The sequence below is a fragment of the Eutrigla gurnardus genome (genome assembly GCF_963514095.1).
Source record: "Eutrigla gurnardus genome assembly, chromosome: 3".
NCBI classification, from domain to species: domain Eukaryota; kingdom Metazoa; phylum Chordata; class Actinopteri; order Perciformes; family Triglidae; genus Eutrigla; species Eutrigla gurnardus.
The window spans coordinates 31,096,229-31,108,728 of NC_139917.1; the positions used below are offsets into that span (position 1 = coordinate 31,096,229).

General features: G+C 44.8%; 1 protein-coding gene across 1 annotated transcript in view; it reads left to right on the forward strand.

The window, feature by feature from the left end:
• The window catches only part of nup133 (nucleoporin 133), a 15,917-nt gene extending 6,345 nt beyond the window's left edge, over positions 1-9,572 (forward strand). Inside the window, exons 9-25 of the mRNA XM_084004840.1 lie at positions 456-606; positions 2,014-2,168; positions 2,259-2,350; positions 2,883-3,046; positions 3,195-3,289; positions 3,584-3,808; positions 3,901-4,023; positions 5,018-5,117; positions 5,572-5,835; positions 6,137-6,270; positions 6,379-6,537; positions 6,816-6,951; positions 7,440-7,558; positions 7,929-8,009; positions 8,623-8,687; positions 8,891-8,979; positions 9,355-9,572. Of these exons, the coding sequence (XP_083860966.1) occupies positions 456-606; positions 2,014-2,168; positions 2,259-2,350; positions 2,883-3,046; positions 3,195-3,289; positions 3,584-3,808; positions 3,901-4,023; positions 5,018-5,117; positions 5,572-5,835; positions 6,137-6,270; positions 6,379-6,537; positions 6,816-6,951; positions 7,440-7,558; positions 7,929-8,009; positions 8,623-8,687; positions 8,891-8,979; positions 9,355-9,491 (2,289 nt within the window). The 3' untranslated portion in view covers positions 9,492-9,572. The remainder of the gene's footprint in view (positions 1-455; positions 607-2,013; positions 2,169-2,258; positions 2,351-2,882; positions 3,047-3,194; positions 3,290-3,583; positions 3,809-3,900; positions 4,024-5,017; positions 5,118-5,571; positions 5,836-6,136; positions 6,271-6,378; positions 6,538-6,815; positions 6,952-7,439; positions 7,559-7,928; positions 8,010-8,622; positions 8,688-8,890; positions 8,980-9,354) is intronic.
• The last annotated feature ends 2,928 nt before the right edge of the window (positions 9,573-12,500 follow it).

Consider the following 12,500-nt stretch of genomic DNA (forward strand, 5'->3'; position numbering starts at 1 on the left):
CACGGAAGGTTTATTTATATCACGTTTTATTTTATTATTACCCCAGTGGTTTTATTTATGACCCGTCCCTTTCATCCATGTGTATCTTCACCTCCCAAATCCAGATTAACTCATTTGTAAAAAATAAAAGAACAATGTAAATTATATTTTCCCATACACAACCAACTAAACACCCTTTTGTTGTATTGTGGAGGCAATAAATCTCACACATGGATTTGCAAATTTGTGATTTTGGGCTGTATAAATATGATCCAGTTCCCTGCCCTTTTTTAAGGACGCCAACGAGCGCCTGAGCATTACGTTTATACAGTAAATGATCTGGTTTCCTTTTTATTATTATTAGCATATTTAAGGCTTACATCATGCCATCCAGGAAACGACGTTGCTGTTTCCCCTCTTTGTTGGTTGTTGAAGATGAAGCAGGCTTCAGTTTTGCTTTGTCCTCCTGGTCTCAGAGCGAGGAGGCCCTCCAGAGTACGCGGCTGGCGTTGCCGCGCTCCCCCGGCTGCACCGCCTTCCTCTACAACGAGGAGATGGTGTTCGCCTGCTCCACGGGAACCAGCCGGGGAGGACTACCTGATGAGAAGATCAGCTTCAACTCACCTGGTGAGATAAAGAAACTCTGGCTTCAGCCTCGGCTCCAGAGCATTTTCACAGTCCACGGATTAGTTTGACCATAAATCATAGAATGCAGAGATCTTCTTAAATAATCTTTAAGAGGTCAGTAATTAATATTTTTGTATAATATCGAATTAATCAGTAATAAAAAGCAAAATGCGTGAGTGAGTCACTATGACAAAAATAAATCAATAAAATATTTTTAATAATTAACAATCAGCCCATTTAGAATTCATTTTATCATAAATTACAAGGTATGATTTATATGATTGATGATTTGTGTTTGTGTTTTTATTTATTTTTTATTGTTATTGTAATGAACCCGTGATAGAAATGTTTTAATAATTACACGTGATGAACAAACAGAAAATCATTCTAACCTTCCTCTGTGTCCTTCCTCCCTGTCCTTCCTCTGTGTCCTTCCTCCTAACCTTCCTCCCTGTCCTTCCTCTGTGTCCTTCCTCCCTGTCCTTCCTCTGTGTCCTTCCCCCTGTCCTTCCTCCCTGTCCTTCCTCTGTGTCCTTCCCCCTGTCCTTCCTCCCTGTCCTTCCTCTGTGTCCTTCCCCCTGTCCTTCCTCCCTGTCCTTCCTCTGTGTCCTTCCTCCCTGTCCTTCCTCCGTGTCCTTCCTCCTAACCTTCCTCCCTGTCCTTCCTCCGTGTCCTTCTTCCCTGTCCTTCCTCCCTGTCCTTCCTCTGTGTCCTTCCCCCTGTCCTTCCTCCCTGTCCTTCCTCTGTGTCCTTCCCCCTGTCCTTCCTCCCTGTCCTTCCTCCGTGTCCTTCCTCCTAACCTTCCTCCCTGTCCTTCCTCCGTGTCCTTCTTCCCTGTCCTTCCTCTGTGTCCTTCCACCGTGTCCTTCCTCCTAACCTTCCTCCCTGTCCTTCCTCCGTGTCCTTCTTCCCTGTCCTTCCTCTGTGTCCTTCCTCCCTGTCCTTCCTCCTAACCTTCCTCCCTGTCCTTCCTCCCTGTCCTTCCTCCCTGTCCTTCCTCCTAACCTTCCTCCCTGTCCTTCCTCTGTGTCCTTCCTCCCTGTCCTTCCTCCCTGTCCTTCCTCCTAACCTTCCTCCCTGTCCTTCCTCCCTGTCCTTCCTCCTAACCTTCCTCCCTGTCCTTCCTCTGTGTCCTTCCTCCCTGTCCTTCCTCCCTGTCCTTCCTCCGTGTCCTTCTTCCCTGTCCTTCCTCTGTGTCCTTCCTCCTAACCTTCCTCCCTGTCCTTCCTCCGTGTCCTTCCTCCTAACCTTCCTCCCTGTCCTTCCTCCGTGTCCTTCTTCCCTGTCCTTCCTCTGTGTCCTTCCACCGTGTCCTTCCTCCTAACCTTCCTCCCTGTCCTTCCTCCTAACCTTCCTCCCTGTCCTTCCTCCCTGTCCTTCCTCCCTGTCCTCCCTCCACCCGTCCAGGTGACGGTGTACGTGGCGGAGGCTGCTGCGCCAACCTGCCGGTGTTTTTCTCCCAGAACAGCGGCTTGGTGGCGGTGGTGGCCCGGGAGAGCGCCTCCATCCTGCCGGAGACGATGGAGGACTCGCTGTGCTCCTCGCTGGCCGCGGCTCCAGAGGTAAAAAAAAACAAAAAACACAACACGATAACAGCTGCAGCTAGCTGATAACACATGTATATAAATATAAATAATGTTCTGCCGTTGAAGGTTTCGGCCATGGAGACTCCAACCAGAGCAGAGCCGGTAGCTCAGGAGGACAAAACCAAACTCCTGAAGGCCACCTTCCTGCAGTTCTGCCGGTACGTTCATAAACAAATATCACCTTTTTTAAAGAAACAAAACAATGTTGCTTTTTATTCTTTATTTTACTGAATTAAACATCGTTCAGCATCTGCAGAGGTTTGCTGTTTTTAGTGACCAACATTATGTTTTTAGGGTTAAATCAAGTGCTTAAATAATAATGAAATAATTTCATTGATCAGGTTAAAACCTCAAACATGTCGGTTAAAGCTCAACAAATAAGAGTTGATTTATTTCTGCATCATGTTGATGGAGGTTTTGCATCATTTGGACATCTTTTTAAACAAAAATATATATTGGATACAAGAGTTTAGTCCCTGAGAGACTGTAAATAAAAAGATAATGTTCTTTTTATTATTATTCATAAATAGATATAACATGACCCATATATACAAACAAACAAACATACATGCATAAATGTACAAAATCTTTATAAGTAATCATATTTACCCAATAATAAGTAGTTCATCGTATTGCAGGAAAAGAGTCATGAAATCCTAGAACTAAGATGATGTTCTGTCCTTTTGCCAGTAATGATCTGGTGGGCGCTCAGACGGTCACCGATGAGCTCTTCCCCGCCGACGCTGACGGCGAGGAGGGAGCCGAGCTGGACGGCGTGGTGACCCAGATCAACCTGGACCTGGTGGACGACTACCCGGCCTCCGACCCCCGCTGGGCCGAGTCCGTCCCCGACGGTGAGTCAGAGGGAACGGGGGGCAATTAAATCGAAAAGCTAATATTATAGTGTTTCTTTAAAGGAGACTGCAAGACTCTCATCTTTCTTAAAATGATCCCAAAAAAGGGCAATTATATAGATATTGATGACTGTTTCTGTTGATCCAGAGAGCGCCGGATTTCCTCTCACCTCCCTCATCATCCTCCACCAGCTGGAGGACAAGATGAAGGCCCACGGCTGCTTCATGGACTTCCTGCTGCAGGTACGCACACCTTCACGCTGCTGCTGGTAATGCTGCTCCATACCGATCGAGTTGTCGGACCAAATAGTCGAGATATTGAAGATATTTTATTTATTGCACCAGAAACTAATCAGTATATTTCACTTTAACATTTTGGCCAATGATTTTTGGTGTGTTATGCTAGTAGCAGCTAGCGTAGCGTGCAGCCTGAGATGAGCAGTGGGATATTGCGATCTAATCGGCTCAATACACACGTTTCACTCCCCAAAACCTGGAAACACACACATGCTATTAACCGATTTCCTCCGTCATCAGGTGGGTCTGCTCGACCGCCTTGGCCAGGTGACGGTGCGGTCGTCTCCCATGGCAACGCGCCTGCTGCTGTGCGAACACGCCGAGAAGCTCCAGGCCGCCATGGTGCTGAAGAACCACCACACCAAACACGCCGAGCTGGTGAACCGGGCCGTCGGCGTGGCGCTGCAGAGGAACAACGCCGCCGTGCCGCCGAGCCTCACCGCCGCCGACGTCTTCTTCAGAGAGGTTTGCGTCCCGACGGCGTTCTGCAGTGACGATCCGCGGCGTGGTGCAGAGAGAGAGACGAAGGTGAAGATAAACGTTTTGCTTCTTCGCAGGTGTCTCAGATCTCCTCGGTGTTCGACTGCCTGCTGGACGAGGAGGAGCGGAGTCTGAAGGAGAACCCGGTGGACTCGGTGCAGTGGGCCGAAGTGGTTCTCACCGTCAACAGCATCATCAAGGTAAAACCGCATCCTGACAGGAAGCGTTACGTCCGCCGCCAAAGAGGGGAACAATAAATACAAAAAAAAAGTATTCGTACTCGCCAAACATCCACCAGTTCACCGTTATGGAGGGAATTATCCTGGAAAATCTTAAATGTTTGGATCATCAATGGTTTCGAGTTGTTTGGTACTTAATCTATAATTACTCTGAAGAAAGTGTGAAGGGAAGCGGGAGAGATTAATGAAAATCAGGCGACAACATCCAGGTCTAAATAATGTGCCTAAACCTGTCATTCTCTCTGCTGGCCACCAGGGGGCGACTCCTCTCTGCTTGTATAGAAGTCTATGAGAAAATGGTCCTACTTCTCTCTGCTGGCCACCAGGGGGCGACTCCTCTCTGGTTGTATAGAAGTCTATGAGAAAATGGTCCTACTTCTCCCTGCTGGCCACCAGGGGGCGACTCCTCTCTGGTTGTATAGAAGTCTATGAGAAAATGGTCCTACTTCTCTCTGCTGGCCACCAGGGGGCGACTCCTCTCTGGTTGTATAGAAGTCTATGAGAAAATGGTCCTACTTCTCTCTTGATGTATTATCTCAGTAAACATTGTAAACATGAGTTTATGGTCTCAATCTCTAGTTTCAAGTCTTCTTCAATCCAGCATGATGTTCATTTAGTACATTATGGTCCATTTAGAGTCCACCAGACCAGAAAGCAGGGGATGCTTTAGGATCCTTCTTGACAGGTTGCTACCATGGCGTTGCCCTATTACATTGGTTTTTCAGTTTATGGAAGTTTATTGCAACATTTTGGTCACCTAAAAATGTGTTATTCAACTGTACTGAACTCCACCCTCTCGTCTCACTTAAAAAAAAACAGTTTTAGTTGTTTGTCAGTTCTTTGTTGTAACTGTGTGTGTGTGTGTGTGTGTGTGTGTGTGTGTGTGTGTGTGTGTGTGTGTGTGTGTGTGTGTGTGTGTGTGTGTGTGTGTGTGTGTGTGTGTGTGTGTGTGTAGGACGTGCTGCAGGCTGCTGGTCAGTACAGGGAGACGAAGGCCTTCATGTATAGAGCTTCTGAAAACGCCGCTGCAGAGCCGGAGTACATCCCATGGACGGGTAAATATTCTAATTATTTATTCTCCCACTGACTGATGTTATTGTGAAAACTGCCCCAAATTATTATCATTGTTTGTTTTTAGCTCTGAATAACATGAACAAAGATGAACTGCTTGTTGGTTGTTGTTACCTCACCACGGTCCCGTTCTCGTGAATGCAGGTTTTTTTTTTAATTAATTATAGACATGCTGTGGAACTAAAGTTATCTTTATAGTATAACAACAACAAAAGTTTTCAAACTCCACAGCTACCTTTTTTATGGCATATTGAATTTCTGCACCAAACATTGTAATAACACTAAATAAAATAAGCATAAAAGCATTGCATCATATCACGGGGGCACAATTTAGCCTTTCAGGCCTGCTTTAAAAGAGTCCGGGCTCTGGACACTCTATCATGACTGGAAGTAAGCTGTATTTGTTTATTTTATTTATTTATTTATTTTTTCCTGCAGCGTCTGGCGGCGTCGGCGGCGTTCGCACCGTCATCTCCCGCCAGCACGAGATCATCCTGCGCTCCGTGTACCCGCACGCCGACTCGGAGCTTCGCAGTGCCCTTTGTGAGCAGCTGGTGGCGCTGTTGGATATCTACCTGGGCGGCTACGTGGCCCAGCTGACCTCGCTGCAGCAGCAGAGGCCCCCGGGGGCCCAGCAGGAGCGCTACAACAGCCTGGAGATGGAGTACAGCCAACGGCGGTCCGAGCTGCTGGCCCCGCTGTGTGAGTTTATCTGCACCGAGATGGACAATAACATCTCATTTAATGTGATGAACAAGTGACATAATAAGTAGACTGAATACTGACCATTGGATTGATACAAATATGGAGTTTACCACAGCTGGAAGGGGCTGGAAAAGCATGGAAATGCACCTTGAAATGCTTGAAAAGTGCTTGAATTTGACTTTGGAGACGGTGTAGGAACGCTGTGTTGGAATATTTAAATCACGGGGTTTCTAGCTGCTAATGGGGTTAACAGTGTTATAAGCTGCTGCTGTGTCTGATGAGCCGTCATGTGTTGCAGTGGAGCTCGGTCAGTACCAGTGGGTGGCAGCGCTCGCCGAGAAGTACTGCGACTTCGACATCTTGGTCCAGATGTGCGAGCAGACCGACAACCAGAACCGCCTGCAGCACTACATGGCCAAGTTCGCAGACCAGGTACACGGAAAAGAACCAGGGACTGAATGCACATGTGACACTCTGTATGAACATTTTACTGGAGCAAAAGAAACTCTACTCACTCTACCAACCTCCTCTTTGTCGCAGAACTTCGCCGACTTCCTGTTCCGCTGGTACATGGAGAAGGGGAAGAGGGGGAAGCTGCTGTCACAGCCGGCCGCTCAGCACCAGCAGCTCGCCAGCTTCCTGCAGTCGCACCAGCACCTGAGCTGGCTGCACCACATCCACGTCCACGACTACTGCAGCGTACGACACACACACACACACACACACACACAGGCATGCACACACACACACACACACACACATCCTGGCTGGAAGGTGCTGGAAAAGCATGGAAATGCACCTTGAAATGCTTTGAAAAGTGCTTGAATTTGACTTTGGAAAAGGTGTAGGAACCCTGATTAATGTTCCCTTTGTAACCAGGATCTAATAAGTTTGCTTTGACAGACAGCTGCTCCACCTGGTGGCGGCTCAAGGGGATCTGAATAAGGACTAATAACGGGTGTGTTGTGTGTCTGCAGGCCAACAGGACGCTCTACAGCCAGGCCAACGCCGAGACGCGGTACTTTGTGAAGAAGAAGACGCTGCTGGCGCTCAGCAAGCTGACGGTGCTCGCCTCCAACCTGCCGGAGGACGAACTCAACAAACAAGTCGACGGTAAGAAGAACTCATCTTTAATCACGTTGCTTGACAACAAAGATCTGGAAACTGAAAAACAAGACTTTTAACAGATTTTCTTTCCGATGAAAACATCAGCTGAATGCCTTTTATTGTATAAACTGTTAATATTACAAAATGCATGGAAAACTGTTTGGTAACAATTGCTTCTTCCGTCCACTAGATGGTGCTGAACATCAGTAAAATCAGCAGGATTGGATGATGTAGACTTTATTAAACATAAAGTTCAGTTTGTCAGGTGCATGAAGCACCATTTATGGTTTTTATATGTTGATTAGAAAAAAAAATTCTGAAAAAAGTTATAAAATCGCAATATATGCTATCACGATACACTGCGTATCACAAAATGCTTAAAAATTGGATAAGGTTGTTTTGTGATTTTAATGGGGCCGTTACACGACAACGTTGTCAACATGATACGCAAACGTATTTTGCGGGGTGATGTCATCATTTATCCGTCCAATCAGACATTGTGGAGCAGGAGCGCTTCCTGCTGCATCAGGAGACGCTGCCCCGACAACTGCTGGAGGAGAAGCAGCAGAACCCCGACACCATGCCTCTGCTCAGCGCTTACAACCTCATACAGGTGAAAACACACACACACACACACGCACACACACACACACACACACACACACACACACACACACACACGATGTGGCCTGTTGGATGTTAAAAAGTTGAGCCTGAAACTCACACAAGACCGAGGTCTTAACTTTCAGCCCATCAGTGACCGCCTGTATACTTGGGCTCCGCCCTCTGAGCTGTCAATCACAACAGAGCCAAGAATGTTATTACGCCTGGAAAAGTAGTTCCTTACAAGAACTGTGTGTTTCACTAGAATTTGAGCTAAATTTTAATGACGTGGTGAGTTTTAACAAAGGAGAGAAGTCAGAATTAGAGAAGTCAGAATCAGACCGTTCCTTTAACATGCTGACGGTAAGTTCTCTCCTCAGCTGTACATCTGTGATGACAACAGACGAGCCAACGAGTACGACTTCAAGAAGGCTCTGGATCTGCTAGAGTACATCGACGAGGTAACCGTCCGTCTCCATGGTGTGTTTGAAGAGGTTCCACTGGTGTGTTTGAGGAGGTTCCACTAGTGTGTTTGAGGAGGTTCCACTGGTGTGTTTGAGTGGTGTGTTTGAGGAGGTTCCATGGTGTGTTTGAGGAGGTTCCACTAGTGTGTTTGAGGAGGTTCCACTGGTGTGTTTGAGGAGGTTCCACTAGTGTGTTTGAGGAGGTTCCACTGCTGTGTTTGAGGAGGTTCCACTGCTGTGTTTGAGGAGGTTCCACTGGTGTGTTTGAGGAGGTTTCACTGGTGTGTTTGAGGAGGTTCCACTGGTGTGTTTGAGGAGGTTCCACTGGTGTGTTTGAGTGGTGTGTTTGAGGAGGTTCCACTGGTGTGTTTGAGTGGTGTGTTTGAGGAGGTTCCACTGGTGTGTTTGAGTGGTGTGTTTGAGGAGGTTCCACTGGTGTGTTTGAGGAGGTTCCACTGGTGTGTTTGAGTGGTGTGTTTGAGGAGGTTCCACTGGTGTGTTTGAGGAGGTTCCACTGGTGTGTTTGAGGAGGTTCCACTGGTGTGTTTGAGGAGGTTCCACTAGTGTGTTTGAGGTTAAAAGTCAACTTCCACTGATTTTCACGTTGCAGGAAGAAGCCGACGACATCGAGGCACTCAAGTGTGAGATCTTCGGCAAAGCGCTCCGGAGAGACGAGTAAGATCAGACTTCTTTTCATTTTTTTGTTGGTTTATCTCGTCGTTCTAATTTAGGAGAATGAAGATTTGATTTGATGTCGATGTTGCGGATGGTATTTTTTTATAAAACCCTGTGCGTGATGTCATTGATGAACGTAAACGTTGATGTAAGAAGAGCAGAAGTTAAAAAGAAACACTGATTTCATAACGTTTGACTCCCAGCTGGTCTTCGGCCGACGGCACCGACGACCCTCTTGAAGCCGCCAAGGACAGCATCTTTGTGAAGATCCTCCTCAAACTCATCCAGGAAGGTGAGAACAACCTTCACCAAACAAACCACTTATTCTTAAGAAGAGTTAAAATATGAAGTCATGTCACCTTGACTTTTCTTTCAGGGTCTAGAAGATGTTTTTATGATTCAATCTATTTTTACAAATTACTGTTTGGGGTCCAGATTTTCCAGCTCTTCCTCGTCAAACATAATGAAGTATTAGTCATATGACACATAGAATGTGTCATTAATTATACATGGCACTATAGGCTGCACTACACGTTATTATTATTATTATTGCTTTAATAAGGAACAACGTTGAAGACCTCTGATTTAGAGCCCTGGCAGAACCCATAGTATGGTATGATAGTATTATCTATATTTTAATGTAATATTTAAATCTTGTCCTTGCCAGGCGTTTCTCTGCAGACGTACCTGCCGGACGTCAAAGAGCTGCTGGATCTGGACGAGCTGAGCGGTTTGAAATCGAAGCCGTGTTTTGAGTTCGTCCTCCGAGCGAATTATGAACATTACCTGGAAGCCCAGATGTGACGGCTGATCCCGTAAAGCTTTCTTTTGCTCTGCCAATAGTTTGTTTTGAACTTTTCTAAATAAAACGTGTAATTTTCTGTAGCTCGACTGCATTTGTTGTTTGTTTTTTTAAACGGAAACACAATATATTATGGTTTTATAGATATTGATGGAAATGTGTTTTTCAAAGCCACACAAAGATTTTATCTGGAAAGAAAACTTCCAGGTGGCAGGAAGGGGATTTCACCGGTTGCTCCCATTTCCTCCCACTTTTTAAATTACAAATGAATAAATAAAATAATAATAATAATAAAAAGTATTATAATAATAATTAAGTAATGATTTTTAAATTGATAGGTGCAAAAAAGCACCTAAAAAGCACAATTTGGAGGTACTTGTACTTTACTTGAGTATTTCCATTTTCTGCTACTTTAAACTCCTACTTCACTACAGATTCAGATAAAAAAATACTAAACATCCTCCGTTTGTACTCTGTTTACATTCTGCTCTCTCAGTTGGCTTCTTGCCGTCTGACATCGGAGCCTTCAGACCTAGAAAGCACCAGAAACCTGATCCTGTAGACCCCCTGAGCCCGTTACTTAGGACTTCCCCCCGTTTGGTGACAAGATGTTTGGTTATAATTAGAGTCCGGCCGGCTGGCTGGCTGTCGCCGTGACGACGATCCACTCTCACGGCTGCAGACCGGCCATCGGGGTCCAGCTCGCCTGTAAAGAGTGGAAGTAGGTGAGATTAAGGACATCGGCTCCACGTCACTGCTCTGCTCTTCACTGGAGAGAGAAACCTTTTAAAAGTTATTATTTAATCACCAAATAATCACTTTAACATCACGTTGCTCTGCAGAAAGTCTTATTTAAAGGATTAAAACAACGTAGAAATGTAGAGACATTTATCTCCGAATCTGGTCAAGACAAAGAGGTTTGCCTGAATAAATAAAACAAATGGGTGCTATATGGTCTCTAATGGGTGCTATATGGTCTCTAATGGGTGCTATATGGTCTCTAAGGGTGCTATATGGTCTCTAATGGGTGCTATATGGTCTCTAAGGGTGCTATATGGTCTCTAATGGGTGCTATATGGTCTCTAAGGGTGCTATATGGTCTCTAAGGGTGCTATATGGTCTCTAATGGGTGCTATATGGTCTCTAATGGGTGCTATATGGTCTCTAATGGGTGCTATATGGTCTCTAATGGGTGCTATATGGTCTCTAAGTGTGCTATATGGTCTCTAATGGGTGCTATATGGTCTCTAAGGGTACTATATGGTCTCTAATGGGTGCTATATGGTTTCTAATGGGTGCTATATGGTCTCTAATGGGTGCTATATGGTCTCTAAGGGTGCTCTATGGTCTCTAGTGGGTGCTATATGGTCTCTAATGGGTGCTATATGGTCTCTAATTTTTTTTAATTCTAGCTCGCTCTTGCAAAATAAGAAGAGTCAGAAAATGTTTGTGTTGCTGGGAGATGTAATGTCTGAAAGCTGGAAGACATTTTTTGTCACTAAATGGTTGCATCACATTTTTCTTCCGGATGAACGACGGCCGTCTCCCGCCACAGTTCAAAGGTCATCTTCGTTTAAACTCGCCCTGCTGCCCCGTGAGTCCCAACGCTCCCCACGCTCCAGTTTTGTCACTCAGCTTCACACTTTCTTTATCTATTTTTCATCCGTCCACTTCAGCTGACTTTACTGCTGACATTTCAACGACGTCTGCTTTAAGCTCGACCCCTTCTAGTTCAGATCACCAGTTTAACTCAGGCCTTGTTAGACTCCAACTTCACAGTTCTTCTGTTCTGTCTGTGTTTGGACTCGAGTCGATTTGATTGACAGAGAAATAACTGCAGACTATTTTGATAATGTCAGAGAGGACTGTTTTCAAGCTGAAATGCTTTTTTCTCCCTTTTAGATCACATTAAACTGGATATATTTGTGATTTGGACTAAACAAGGCATTTAAAGACACTGCGTGCACTTTTGACATTTTCTGACATTTTATCATTCAAACGATTAATTGAATTTCTAGTTGGGGGAAAACGGATGATTAATTGACAATAAAAATAATTGTTTTCACAGAAATATTATTTATTTTTATTTTAAGTTGTGGATCATGTGTGCTTTTATCTCCTAGTTATTTATTTAAAGAAACAGGTTTTGAATGAGAGTGTGTGTAGGCCTACTTTCTGTCGACTGTGTAGTAGTAGTAGTAGAAGTAGTAGTAGTAGTAGCAGCAGTAGTAGTAGTAGAAGTAGTAGTAGTAGTAGTAGTAGCAGTAGTAGTAGTAGTAGTAGCAGCAGTAGTAGTAGTAGTAGTAGAAGTAGTAGTAGTAGTAGTAGCAGTAGTAGTAGTAGCAGTAGTAGTAGTAGTAGTAGTAGAAGTAGTAGTAGTAGTAGTAGCAGTAGTAGCAGTAGTAGTAGTAGTAGTAGTAGCAGTAGTAGTAGTAGTAGTAGCAGTAGTAGAAGTAGTAGTAGTAGTAGTAGCAGTAGTAGTAGTAGTAGTAGCAGTAGTAGAAGTAGTAGTAGCAGTAGTAGTAGTAGTAGAAGTAGTAGTAGTAGTAGTAGAAGTAGTAGTAGTAGAAGTAGTAGTAGTAGTAGTAGTAGTAGTAGAAGTAGTAGTAGTAGTAGTAGTAGTAGTAGCAGCAGTAGTAGTAGTAGTAGTAGTAGTAGTAGAAGTAGTAGTAGTAGTAGTAGTAGTAGTAGTAGTAGTAGTAGAAGTAGTAGTAGTAGTAGTAGTAGTAGTAGTAGTAGTAGTAGTAGAAGTAGTAGTAGTAGTAGTAGTAGTAGTAGCAGCAGTAGTAGTAGTAGTAGTAGTAGTAGTAGAAGTAGTAGTAGTAGTAGTAGTAGTAGTAGTAGTAGTAGTAGTAGTAGAAGTAGTAGTAGTAGTAGCAGTAGCAGTAGTAGTAGTAGTAGTAGTAGTAGTAGTAGTAGTAGTAAACTATTATTTCTCGCGCCAGTAACGGTCTGTGAGTCGGTCTGGTCTCGCTCCATACACGGGCTCGAGCGCTCCGCGGCAGACTCGC